The sequence below is a fragment of the Lathyrus oleraceus genome, chromosome 4 (assembly GCF_024323335.1).
Source record: "Lathyrus oleraceus cultivar Zhongwan6 chromosome 4, CAAS_Psat_ZW6_1.0, whole genome shotgun sequence".
Classification (NCBI taxonomy): Eukaryota; Viridiplantae; Streptophyta; class Magnoliopsida; order Fabales; family Fabaceae; genus Lathyrus; species Lathyrus oleraceus.
Genome location: NC_066582.1, coordinates 16,971,487 through 16,985,228, shown reverse-complemented (window position 1 = coordinate 16,985,228; position 13,742 = coordinate 16,971,487). Strand labels below are relative to the sequence as shown.

Here is a 13,742-nt window from a genome sequence, read left to right as displayed (position 1 = left end):
TGAATGAAAACAAAAACCAAATGTCTATTTTTTTTGATTTTTTTAAAAATGATTTTTATAGAGTAATATAGGGTTGGTTTGTTTTAACTTTAAAAAATAGATTTTTTCTTTGTATTTTTGAAAATAAATTCTACAAATATATTTTTTTAAAATAAATTTTACAAAAATGTCTTTTAAAATATTATAAATTTTTTTAAATTTATTTTTTATAAATCAAAAAATTAATTTTGATATTCCATAACATAAACATATATTATTGGAATCAAAACATAGCAAAATCATAACTTTTTAAAAAAATTGTTTTTAAAAAATAATTTTTATAAAAAGTTATTTGAGATAGCTTTAAAATTAATTGATTTTTTTGAAGTTTTGATATCCAATTTCTTTTTTATAAAATGATAAAATACCTAAAATAGTATTTTAAGAATAACCATCCAAAACAAAATTTCATTTGAGATTTTTATGAAAAATTTCTTTTTTTACATTTTTTTTTACACTAAAATATGTAACACTATAAAAATCATAAAAAAAAAAGCCAAAACAAACCGGTCTTATGGACCCATTCGTTTTAGCTTTAAAAAAATAATTTATTTTTTGTGTTTTTAAAAATGGATTTTATAAAATCATTTTTTAAAATATTATAAATTTTTTTTTTATTTTTTCTAAATTGAATGATTAATTTTAATATATTATTGAAGATTAAAACAAAATTAAAGTCGTATTTTAAAAAATTATATTTTTTAAAATATTTTAAAAAAACTATTTGAAATAGTTTCAAAATTAATTTATTTTTTAAAATTTTGATATTTAAATAATGTTTCAATAAATGATGAAATATCTAAAATTATAGTTTAATAATAACTATTCAAATTAAATATTTATTTAAATTTTTATGAAAAATTTCTTTGTAAAATTTTTACACAAAATATGTTACACTATAAAAATTATTTTATTTTAAAATTATTTTAATTTTTTTTTTAAAAAACATTTTTGAAATATAACTTTTTTAAAAACTTGCGATTTTGACTGTATTTTAATATTCAATAATATATATTTAAGTTATATAATATTAAAATATATTTCATTTTAGAAAAAATAAAAAACTTCTAATATTTTAAAAAATAATTTTATAAAATCTAATTCAAAAAATAAAAAAAAGTATATTATTTTTAAAATTGAAACGCCATAAATTTGCTCTTCTTAAATTAAAGTTGCAAAGCTCTTCTTAGATAGAACTTTTTTTAGTAAAAGAACAGAATTGTTTGCTTTGTGCTTGTCACAAGGTTTCTGCACTAGTTGATATGGGCACCCATGTAAGATAGTTCTCATTCTATTCTTTTATTATAAGTTATTTTAGAAAAAAAAATTATACCATAATATAAGTCATTTTATATTATCATGATATTATACTCTTAAAATATATTATTCTTCCTCTTTTCAATTATGTAAATTTATCTTTTTCATATTATTATGAAGAATAATTTTATAAAAATATTCATAATTTTTTATTTTAATACAACAATAATTATTCTTCTTAGTATGTGTGAAAAATAAAAAACGACTTATAATAAAAAACAGAGGTAGTAACATTTTTCTTTTCTTCTGTCATGTACTTTCAATCATAAAAGCACGTTTTTTCCACTAATTAATCTGAGTCAGGGTATACTCCGTTTAGTGAGTGTTCCATTTAGTTCATTTGATATTATATATGTAAAACATTTGGCAAAAATAGATTCAGCGGTTCAAATCTCTCGTTGTTGTCCTCCATTGAGTCTATAGATTTTTGGATAAGATATTTGTTAAAGTGACCAACTTTTAGCTCGTTATGAAAAATTCCTACGAACTTCTTTTGGTTGGGGTTTATCACTATGATGGTGACCTCATTGAATCACATCAGGTATTCTTGCAAGGACTTGGAATGTCCTTGACCTATTTTGAATAAGAAGTCTTTGGCCTATTTTGAATAAGTTTGTAATGGACATGCTAAAAACTAATACACCAACTTTATACAAAGGTCTTTATAGCTCTCTGGTCACAAAGAACTAGGGAGGTTCATGTACCAATGCAAGACCATCTCCTTAAGTGTTATGGAATGTAGTTTGCACTTAAGAGAGTCAAAAGCTCATATTATTGTCATTTGTGTATTAATTAGAGTAATGTGTTCCGAAGGATTGCTCTTTCCCTCAAACCTAATTAATGATGACGACTTAAAGTTAGTTGAAACTAGAGTGCTCTAGAATTTGGGAGAAAGAAGTTGGGGATCCAACACCTATATGCCCACCTATACACATTCATCTCATTTTTGTTGTTGGATGTCCTAAACGTTACCTTGCACAGTTTGATTCTAGAAATACGACTCCTCAGTAGGGTCTCTTGGTCACCGTTACTAGATGCAACCTTAGTGGACGTCATCATGAGATGACGACTAAGTTAACCAAGGATCTTTTTTATAGGATTGTGGTCTAGACCAATTTTATTGGACCCCACAGTGGGCACCAACTATACTTACGGTGAGTACAATAGAGATGATCCTACTTGAGATAAACCAAGTGAAGACCTTTAAGTTTCTATTATGTCAATAAACACAACCACATAGAGTCTGACTTGAACCATCATAGAGCGCCGTGGGTGACTCATCCCTTAAATATAAGAGATATGAGTTTAATTAACGAAACTTAAAACTGTTCGGTCCCCCTAAGGATGATTCAGTTGGTTGTGAAAACTTGTTTGGTCAGTCATTCTCGAATATGTAGGAGAACAAGACGAGGTCGCTCTCATATCTTGCACATGTTTGACCTCGCTTGTCATCCTTGTAGTCCTCTATCTCATTTGCGATATATAAAGATAATCGTACCTAAATAAGCTCGAGTTATAGTATGAATGTCCATTAATAATTGCATAATTTTAATGGTATGACTTTGTTTTAGGGGTTTCTTTTTCCATCTGTAGGGGTGCTCCCCCACTCCTATAAAAAGTCATAACTGTCCCTAACGTCTGAAAATGTATCTTCGAATGTACATCTTTTACATACATTTTAGCACCTCATAAATGAGAAACCCTTATTTCATTTAAAAAATTTCTTCAGAAATGCATCTCTGAATTTTGAAGATGCACATCCAAAAAGATGTTATTTTGCATTGATATGATTTTGTTATATTAAATCAATTTAGTTATGTAATTGCTTTTATATATTGAGAACACCTACCATACACCTTAAGCCATTCACTTATGCATCTAACTTGAACTTTATTTTGTTGAAGTCTTCTATTTTAGCAATGGCAGATGAGGTGATCCAGTTAAATTTTTGGCCAAGTCAAGTCATTATGACATGAGGGTCCAAATTGCATTTGATAAAAAACTATCAAGTATGAGAACAAAGAAGAGTTTTTTAATTTTCCTAACAACTTTTATCTTTCACACCCGATGGTTAGCGATGCAGATAACATTGGTGCATAACATTGGCTTAAAGTTCTTTACTACTATTGATTCATCAATAGGAATTCATTAATAGAAATGATGTGCATCTTCGAAATTTAAATATGAAACAATTTTTTGTCCGAAAATATATCTCCAGATACAGAAAGACATTTTCAAAGTTTCAAGGATGTGGAACGCACCCTTAATCGTGGAAAGATTATTCCCCTTGTTTTAATGACAATCATACTCGTGGGCGATTATACTCGTGGGCGATTGAATGAGAAAATTATTTATTAAAAACTGAAAATATAAATTTTTTAAATTAAGAAATTAAAACTAATTCATTAAAAAAAGGAACAAACCAAAAAGATAAGCAACTTGATTTGCCTTGATCAAAGAAAAATACCTTCATTTCTCTTAAACTTCACAACTGACTATAATAAATCATATAAAACCTTCATTTCTCTTAAAAAATTTCAACTAAATATTCAATGTAGCTTAGAAATATAAAAGTCTAAACCCAAAAAAAGTAGTAAAATGATTACAACCTTTTGTAATTGAAGATGATTACATCTTTATTCATAAGCCTTACAAGTTACATGACTTAAATTCTCATCTCAAAGTTACAAGCAAATGTCCCAATTAAACGAGCTAAGGTTAAACTTCTCATCTCGAAGTCATCTTAAAGCTAGGGGACAGTCTAAAAGATCTCTTCACCATTGTTCTCAACTCACAAGTTTAACTGAAAGAATACCATAAACCAAATTCCATAAGATATCACAATGACAAAAAGCATCAGCAAGTGTCTCCATTTCATAAAAGAATCCATTGGACAAGGTGTAGAAGCAACCCTTCACTGTACTCTATATCATTAAGGAATATACTTTTCACATTAATTTTGGTACCTTGTTTCTTTTGAATGCCAACTACATGAATGTTCATATTAACTGGTTTCAATCACCTTGGTATCCACTTGCTAGACCTGTCTTAAAGTGCTAAATCAAAATCTTTACCTTGTGTTAACAACCTGCTTTTGATTTGTACTATTTAACACACTACCCGCATGCTCTTAGCTTGTATTTTAACTATAAATAAGAACTGCATTTATAAACTTACCTCTTCATTCCGTTTCCATAATGTGTATAAATAATGCAAACAATGTATGTCTTCTTGACATAGTCTTTAAATCTAAGGTTACCGAACTCGAGAGTCTATGCAAACTTAAGGAGTTTTTGTAGGCTTGACTCGTAGAATTGCAATAACGTTGTAAACATCTACCACAGCAGCATGACACAATTTAAAACCATATGCATAGTAAGGTATTCAAAATTCTGACTTAGTGATAAACCAAACTACAATAACAATAATGCACAAGCAATAAATTCAATTGAAACGGATTCATAGCTCAAGGCCAAACCAAAGCATACCAGACAATAATGCACAAGCATAGCATCACAGTTCAAATATGATGGACAGAATCTTCATCATCTGTGGAGTTGAGTGCTACAAGTGACAAATGTTGCATTTTTGTTTTGTTTTTTTGCTTAACATATAGAAGGACCTACCTACTACATCATTTTAAGCATATGTGGAGACAATAACCACTATATCATAGACTCATTCAATCATTTTAGAATTCGCTTTTCTATGAATCTACCTGAGTTTAATGTTTAAGTTATCTTTGGAGTTTGACAGTCATGCTTTTTAGTGTTTAGATACATTACTGTATCTACCAAGGAATCACACAAAGCTGGCTAACAATCTAAATAAAAAAGTCACCCAATCTTAAACTTCAGAATCACAACTCACCTCAATGATACCGGCAAATAATTCAACAACTACACATTCATTGACAACCAACTTAAGTTCTAGCAGTAGAAAAATTCCAATAACACTATATGCATATATGTCACAACAAGAGAGTTTCTCTGAGCAAGAAAGATACAAAAAAAGCAAAACATGAATTTTAAGAACATAATACAAATTGTAATGATAGATTGCACGCGAGAACATATAAGTAGTAATCCAACAGCCAAAGCAAAGAGAAATAATCAAAATATTATTAGGTAAATCCATTATGGGGACCTGATACAATTATCTTCTATACATACACATTACATACAGATACAAGGAAAACATACAACATAGAGTAGGAATTACAAAGACAAAGATTATAACTTCTATAAGATATAATTGTCTGGACCAATAACTGAAGAAACTCAATGAAGACCTGCACAGATCAGTAGAAAGAAGATGGGTTGATGGACTCACAGTTTACATCTTGGATATTCTTCTTATCAATGGTCAGATTCGGAAAACATCTGTTTGAAATCTCTCATCATATAGTTCCCAATGTCCATATCTTTCAGTGTGATAGACAGATCTTGGAATGTAGAAATTTGGTTTCTTAATGTCTTTCAAGCGCGACAAACTTGACGATGCATTTACAATGTCTCGGCTAGTTAAGTTAGCGCAGCCAGACAAATCCAAGTATTCAAGGTTAGGACACCCCTGACATATCGATTTCAGACCTTTTGCCGTTAACTTGGAGAACCTAATCTCTAGCCACTCTAGATGAGGCATATAATTAGCAATAGCAGCAGCTTCAGAATCTCCATCTTGCGGACAAGCATCTAGGTAATCATCGGGAACAATCCCAACGTGTTGGGAAGGATCAAGCCAATTCATGAGATTTCTCTTGAGAACCTTAAGGTTAGAGCAATTTCTTCCAATCAACACCAATGACTCATGAGTTATCTCATAACAATAGCTGATGTCCAGTTCCCTTAAATTTGGGCACCCAGTCGCAATCTTAGAGATTGAATCATCAGTAACACGAGGGCAGCTTCTGACTGACAACACCTCAAGATTTGGACATCTGAAATGCAGTTGAATTGTGTTCCAACAAAAAAAAGCAAAACAAAGAAACCTGTGGTTTGAGAACATACATACATACATAACATACATATACACCCCCAAATGTTGTATTCGCGCTTGAAAGCAGAAAACATTTTACAGGCTTATTTTTTGTTTGGTTCTGCAGTAGAAAAAACCGATTTTGAATAAGTTAGTTTAAGCGTATGTTTGGTTTTGGGGTGAAAAAATTTGATTTTGAATAAATTGATTATGTAAAATTGATTTTGATTAAAAGTGAGTTGAATGTAAATTAATTTATGCTAAATTGAGTTGGTCAGTAAGTTTCAAATTTCAATGTAAAAATCATTTTTAAACTCAAAAGCTACAACTTCTAACTTCAAGTAGAATTAATTCTGAAGGCAAAGTCAATCCTACTTTAGAAGAACCAAAGGCCTCAAAATCATTCAAAAATCAATTCTACCCCTCTAGAATTGCTTTCGGCTCTTCCAAATGTTAAACCAAACATACTCTAAAAAATTGATTTTGAATAAGTCAATTTTGTAAAATTGATTATGGCTAAAAGTTAACTGAAAGCAAAGTAATTTAATTTGGTTAAATTCATGTAAAGGTGTCTTGAACAATAATTTGGAGCCTAAAAATCGTTCGTAAAGACAATAGCTATAAATTCCAACTTAGAGTTCAAAGTCAAAATCAATTTTAAACTTCTGGAATCAAGTTTTCCTCCTTGATGTTAAAAAGATAAACAGTTTGGGCAATTTCAGAATGAAAACCTAATAATTGCATAACCAATTTCCAAATTGAAATTACCGAACCTAGATTGTACCTTAGGGCAACAAGATTGAGAGGGCGATCAGAGCAGTGTCGAACGCGAATCTGGGTGAGGAATTGACGAGTCGATTGAACGATAGATAGAAGCATGGAATCGATTTTGGACTCGAATTGTAGGGTCCACCAGCGAGGTGACTCGGATGGCGAGTCGAAGTAAGGTTCGAGGTTGAATACAGAGTGAAGAGAGGGTTCCTGGAAAGCGTTGAACCATGGTTTGCAAACAAGCATCGCACCGCGCCATTGATCCTCGGCGGTGAGTCGAGAGAGGATGTTGATGAGACATTCCCGAGTCAACTCGCCCCATTCGGACTCGCTTTCTTCCATTTGGATTGGATTGGATTGTTATGATTTGCAGACGCTATACTTTTTTCTAATATATTGTTTTCTTATACAATTTTCTCTGATTCAAATATGAATAATTATATATTTTATAACTTCATACATTTTCAATTACATTTTATTTTTTATCATGTATTAACAATTATTTTTCATTTTATCTATTTAAGATGGCTGAATTATTTGCGTGAAGGAGATGCAAATTAGAAAAAGTATAATATCTGACTACGAATATTTAAAATATTTTAAAATATAACAAATATAAAAATATTTAATATTTTAAATACTCTTAAAATATTTAAATAAAATATTAATAAATATCAAATGATCAGATAAATATTTTTTCATTTTAAAATATTTATAAAATTAAATTATAATACAACAAAATAATTTATAAAACAATTAAGTCGTTATAAATAACATAAAAAATAAAAATAAACAAAATAAAATACATAAAAAAAGTTGAACAATAATAATAAAATTAATATAAAAGAATTCTAATAAGATAATAAAATATCTTTGACACTGATATAAATATATCTTTGATGTAAAATGATAGAGTGTTAGTGCAACTTTAAATAGAAGCAATACAAAAAGTTTGTTGTTGGGTTCTTTGAAGTGATGGAGGCACCACCATTTTCCAATCTGGAAGAGGTTTGTTTCAACACTCACCATTCTTTCTTCACATCACTTTGCTGCATCTTTCTTCCTCTTTGCTGCATCATATATTACTATCAACCTTGATTTTCTTTGTTTCTTACCTTTCTTGCATTGCATCAGAATCTGTTATTCACCTTTTTCATATTTTTATGCAGCATCATGATGATTCTTTGTTTAACTACCTCAACAGTCTATCTCCATTAAACCCACCTGCCATGGATTATTCTCTTTTCACATCACCCAATGCGTCTTCTTTTGAGGAATCCACATTCCTCATTGCTAGGGATAACCTTTTGGACACATCAAACCCTCAAGTTTCGTCTCAGAATGTTCCTACTTATTCTACACAAGATTGTGATTACAATAACTTAATTAGTACAACACAATCTTTAATGGATACCAATCCAATTCAGACAGGGAATCATGAGGTTACAATTTTTCTGCATTTTTGTATTGCATGTCATAATAGAGTATAATGTTATATCATGTTCTTTGCGCGCAGGTCCCCGAAGTTGAGTCTACGAAAGATTTCACTAAGTTTTTAGTTCACATTACGGGTGAAGACTTCTGTCGGAGTACCCTCAAAATGAAGAGTAAACAATTGGATCCTTCAAACATGAAAAAAAAGAGGAAACTTGGTTCTTGTTCAAAACATGAAAAGGAAGAGGAAAGTGCTGATTTCTCTCAGAGTACTAGCCTAAAAAAGAAGAGGAAAATGTAGTTGTTCATTATCTTTATTCCATTATTAAGTTAGTTTTTATCTTTCTTCATTAGCCTAACACCAAGGTTCGATTTCGCAGCCGCATATCAGGTCACTGTAAATGTAAAAAAACAAGCTGCCTGAGGAAATATTGTGAATGTTTTAAGGTTTTCTTTCTCCACTGCACGCAGTAAACTTTTAGTTTCATTTAGAATATGAATTACAATGTTGTTGGTTTTGTATTGAAGGGTGGTGTTGGTTGCTCCCCAAGTTGTAAGTGTCAAGGATGCGAGAATATATATGGTAAAAAGGATAGGGAGCTTCAAGAAACAGAAGCATTACAGATTTCGAGGTATGATGATATGCTAATTTTTGTGTTTGATGAGATGATAAATTTGATGTTCATTATCGATGTTTTCATGTGACAGGCCATTGGTTCCATTACCTTATTTATCGTTGGAAAATCCGCAAAGATCTTTTTGTGCTGAATTGTTTGGCAGCCAAAACCAAGAGCTTGCAAAGGCATTGAGTTAAACTCATGCATTCACTCATTCAAGAAGTTAAATTTCCTGCAGGAATTCAGATTTAACTATTGAATATACTAAAGTTATATACTTTAGAAGTGGATTATAGTTTGGTTAGTGAGAGATTATGTGGATTATTATAGTTGTGTACATTCATTGTGCTTCATCCAGTGCTTCTCTTTTTCATAGTGTGTTTCTCCCTGCATTTAAATCATTCCTGTAAAGCACCATAGTCACCTACGGCCGTGATACATTTGGAAATGATTCCTATGAAGGAAATACAATGTTGTGTGAATATCCATTGTCAAAATCATGCAGAAATGATGAAGAAAAGTCTCCATATTCAACCAGTAACGATAATTAACTACTTCACCGAACTATATACCTCTACGAGTATATAGTATAAATGAGAATGTTGTGTTTATGAATTATCAAACAAAATTCTCCCTTAAGACTAAACATGCATCAATCTTAATCTTAGTCGTGTCCCTCAAATAATCAAGAAGAAACCATTGCAACGATACACAACAACAATTCTCCCTTGAGTGTCAACCAAAATAGCTATATACAAAAAAACCTAATGAAGCTTATTCAAACTCGACTGAATATCCATCACTGCCTTGTGCCTAACCCGAGAACCTATATTAGCATCCGTTTTTTCAACCACAAACTCAACTTTGAGACTCCATGATATTATCTTCTCTGTAACCTCGTTTTTTTATCATATACTTTCTTATTATGCAGCTATGATGATAAATATGTCTTGCTACCGTTCAAGAACTCATTTGTATGAGTACAACTTTCTGTTAGATGTATTTTGTATGATGTCAAAATTATGATACTCTAACGTTTTTGTATATTGGACGGTATCCTCTGAGTCTCAATGTCCATCTTAACATTAGAAAGCATAAAAATATTTTGAAATGAGTTGGAGAAGATTTCATGTATCAAAAACAAGTTTTTATGGGCAAAACAATCTATTTGTCGACACATACATGCTTTAGGTCGACACATAGAAGAAATTCTCCTATATGTCACCACATCCGATTTTCAGGTCGACTTGTGTAACTCAATGTTAAATCTTGCGGCCTCTATTTGATGTGCCAACTGCATGTGTCGACTCATGACCTATACAAGTCGACCCATGACCTATACAGGTCGACACATGCATCGAACAGGTCGACAAATGCAACATATTTTTTTTAAAATTCATGATTTTTACAAATCTTTTGCATTTCTTTTGCCTCCAAACATGCATGCATATAAATACTTCATACATGTATCATTTCTAGTAAGGTTCTAGAGTAAAACCTACATGGAACTGGAATTTCAAAGTGTTCTCATCATCTTCAACCTCATTCTATGCTTACACACAAACAAATTACACATAATCATTCTTTGTTTGGATGACATCTAGAATCGGTTGATAACATCCAATTTAGGTTAATTGAATTGTAAATTTGGTTGGGATCTTTGAGGGTTTCAAATAAGAAAATCAAGTTGTGGTTTTCCTTCAAGATCAATTAGGGATTTTAAGGTTTTGGACAATGTTACACAATTTGGATCCGATCGAGTGAAGGCTTTGAAGAACATAAGGTTCTTGCAAAGGAGTAGCGTGGGATGGTGGGCCATATTGGTAAATCATGGATTATAACAATTCGTAATTCGGATTCAATCGAGTGAAGGTTTTGAAGAACAGAAGGTTCTTGCAAATGAGTTGTGTGAGACAGTGAATCAAATTGGCATTGTTGGGTTACTTGATCAAGCTTTGATCAAGAGAAAAGATAGTGTCAAAATCAACATCAAACTTAAGGTTTGTAGGATAGAATTGCTACATTTTTCTTGTATTCTATTTTTGCAAAGTAAGACTAATTTAATTATCTCAATCCGAGTTCGAATTGAGGGAAGACGTGACCATATCGAGGTCGATTGGGGAACTTCCTAAACAAATCCTTGTGTACTCTCTATCTCTTTTATGTTTCACTTGGTGGAGGAACATAGATTCAACGACGATTCCTAGCAACGACTGGAATACCTGATATCTACCGGGGATCAACTAAGTGAATTTAGTGACGATTCTTAGCGGTGGCTAGAATACCTGAATCAGTGGGGAATAACAACTAGGTTCGGTGATGATTCCCAACAACGTCTGGAATACCCGACATAGCTGGAGATAAATAAGGTACAGTGATGATTCATAACGAATACTAGATTACCCGACTTTGTGGGGGAAAAGAGTCGTTCAATGACGATTCTCAGCGACAGATGAAATACCTAACTTAACTGGGGATGCACTTCTCGAGAAGATACAATGGCGATTCTTAGCAATAGCTAGAGTACTTGGCTTTGCTGAGGAAAGTACAAAAACTTAGTGATGATTCCTAGCAACAACTAGAATACCTGACATCCGTTGGGAGAAAGGAGCATGTTAGTGATGATTCCTTATGATGATGGGAATACCTGACTCATGTTGGGGAAGAAAGCTAATAGGTGATTGTTAACCCTGGCTATTAATATTTGACTCGGTTTGGGGAATGAGCCCAAAATACCTCGTGTTTAATAAAATGGGAGAGTTTAATGATGAATCTTAACAACGGTTAAGAAAATCTGACTCAGCGGGAATGAAAATGTTGTGATGACTTTCTGGGGATACATTGACGATTATTTTTAACGAAGGCTAAGAATACCCGACCCTTCTAGGGAAGCTACTTGAGAGAGAACGTGACAGATCATTGACGATTTCCAGCAACGGCTAGAAATACCTGACTATGTTTGGGGAGATATTGAAAGTTGATCCCCTACTGGGGAAAATTCGTAACAATGGTTGGGAAATTCCGAATTTCAGCAGATCAATTGAGTATAATTTTTCAGAAGATACTTATGATGTGAAGTTATGTATGAAAAATGACAATGCATGTTTGGGCTATTGCAGAGAGATTATGTTAGGTTTGCAAGTTAAGCCAAGTGTGATTGGGCTTGAAGGTTTGGTTAGGGAAAGTGCTGACTTTTCTGGTATCGCATAATTGGAATTTATGATATCCAAGCAAGCACTCAGTGTAATAGCTAAGGATTTCCGCTAGGGAAAAAATAATTGGCCAAGTCCATTGGACTTGTGTGACAGTTTCAACACAGGGATACCAAACATGTGTTTGGTTACTTTTAGCAATTTTTGAAAGATAAGTAATTCGATGTTGGTTCCCTTAAAGTTTTTGTTTGAAAAAATGTTGTTTTTATTAAGAAATTTACAATGTCATATCATTTTTGGGAAAAGTCATATTTCGCAGACAAAGCAGGAAAAATAAAAATATTGAGCACATATGAGAGAACTGATTTTATCGATAAATGTCCCAAAAATGGGTGATTTTGTACAAAGAAGCAATCCCTAAAAAATGTGATTGCAAAAAGAAATTGAAAAACTGTAATGACAATGAAATATCTCGGTTTTCCACCAAATTCCAACTCATTTATAGTCTTTATACCTCTGGCCGTCCTTTGATCTTGCTTTCAGAAGGAGAGTGATTGAGTTGACTTGTCGAGGAAGCCATATGATTGACTTGCTAAGGAGTGAAGAAAGATTCTTTGTGAGATGCAACCTCTCGCTTGTATTAAATCCCTAATTCTTTCTAGACCGCCCTTTCGGGTTTTCAGTCTACCGGGATACCCATTTTTGCATAAGTCGCCCTTTCAGGTTTTCAACTTATCGAGCTATTTTTTTTTTCATTTTTCTTCAAGCGTAGTATTTTTTGAATGCATCTGCATTCACAGGGGACAAAAGATCCTCACCATCCATAGTTGCAAGGATCAAGGCTCCTCTAGAGAAGACCTTTCTTACAACGTATGGACCTTCGTAGTTTGACATCCATTTTCCCCTTGGATCGGTGTGTATGGGAATAATCTTCTTCAATACAAGGTCTCTAACTTCGAGGCTGCGGGGGAATACCTTCTTGTCATGTGCCCTCTTAATGCACTTTTGATAAAGCTGGTCGTGGCAGATGGCTGTCAACCGCTTCTCATCAATGAGGTTTAGTTGGTTAAATCGGGCTTGGACCCATTCAGCTTCATCAAGCTTGACATCGGTCAAAATCCTTACGGAAGGAATATCTACTTCAACAGGCAAGGCTGCATCCATACCATATACAAGAGAGAAGGGTCTTTCCCCAATGGAAGTGCGTATCGAGGTATGATAGCCATGTAGTGCGAATGGGAACATTTCGTGCAAACCTTTGTAGGTTTCCACCATCTCTTGCACAATCTTCTTAATGTTTTTGTTAGCTGCCTCGACAGTGCCATTCATCTTAGGCCTATAAGGTGATGAGTTGTGGTGATCGATCTTGAAGCTTCAGAACAACTCTTTCATCATCTTGTTATTGAGGTTAGATCCGTTATCAGTAATGATCTAG

At 32.5% G+C, this 13,742-nt stretch overlaps 2 protein-coding genes across 2 annotated transcripts; one reads left to right on the top strand and one right to left on the bottom strand.

Annotated features, from left to right (window-relative positions):
- Positions 1-5,456: 5,456 nt before the first annotated feature.
- LOC127138452 (F-box protein SKIP1) lies at positions 5,457-7,518 on the bottom strand. Its single transcript, XM_051064902.1, has 2 exons — positions 7,118-7,518; positions 5,457-6,295 (listed from the first exon to the last, which is right to left on the bottom strand). Exons 1-2 carry the CDS (start codon positions 7,444-7,446, stop codon positions 5,722-5,724), a joined length of 903 nt encoding a protein of 300 aa, XP_050920859.1. The 5' UTR covers positions 7,447-7,518; the 3' UTR covers positions 5,457-5,721.
- A 478-nt stretch (positions 7,519-7,996) lies between these two features.
- On the top strand, positions 7,997-9,512 carry LOC127135101 (uncharacterized). The gene is made up of 6 exons (XM_051061914.1): positions 7,997-8,112; positions 8,274-8,546; positions 8,621-8,835; positions 8,919-8,985; positions 9,067-9,170; positions 9,247-9,512. The coding sequence occupies exons 1-6, from the start codon at positions 8,080-8,082 to the stop codon at positions 9,350-9,352; spliced, it is 798 nt and encodes a 265-aa protein (XP_050917871.1). The 5' UTR covers positions 7,997-8,079; the 3' UTR covers positions 9,353-9,512.
- The last annotated feature ends 4,230 nt before the right edge of the window (positions 9,513-13,742 follow it).

Excerpts from the sequence above, each read along its gene's own strand:
- LOC127138452 (XM_051064902.1), bottom strand. The coding sequence starts at position 7,446 with ATGGAAGAAAGCGAGTCCGAATGGGGCGAGTTGACTCGGGAATGTCTC. Across the intron at positions 6,296-7,117 it reads CTCAATCTTGTTGCCCTAAG|ATGTCCAAATCTTGAGGTGT; the intron begins GTACAATCTAGG and ends ACTGCATTTCAG.
- LOC127135101 (XM_051061914.1), top strand. The coding sequence starts at position 8,080 with ATGGAGGCACCACCATTTTCCAATCTGGAAGAG. Across the intron at positions 8,113-8,273 it reads CATTTTCCAATCTGGAAGAG|CATCATGATGATTCTTTGTT; the intron begins GTTTGTTTCAAC and ends ATTTTTATGCAG. Across the intron at positions 8,986-9,066 it reads AATATTGTGAATGTTTTAAG|GGTGGTGTTGGTTGCTCCCC; the intron begins GTTTTCTTTCTC and ends TTTGTATTGAAG.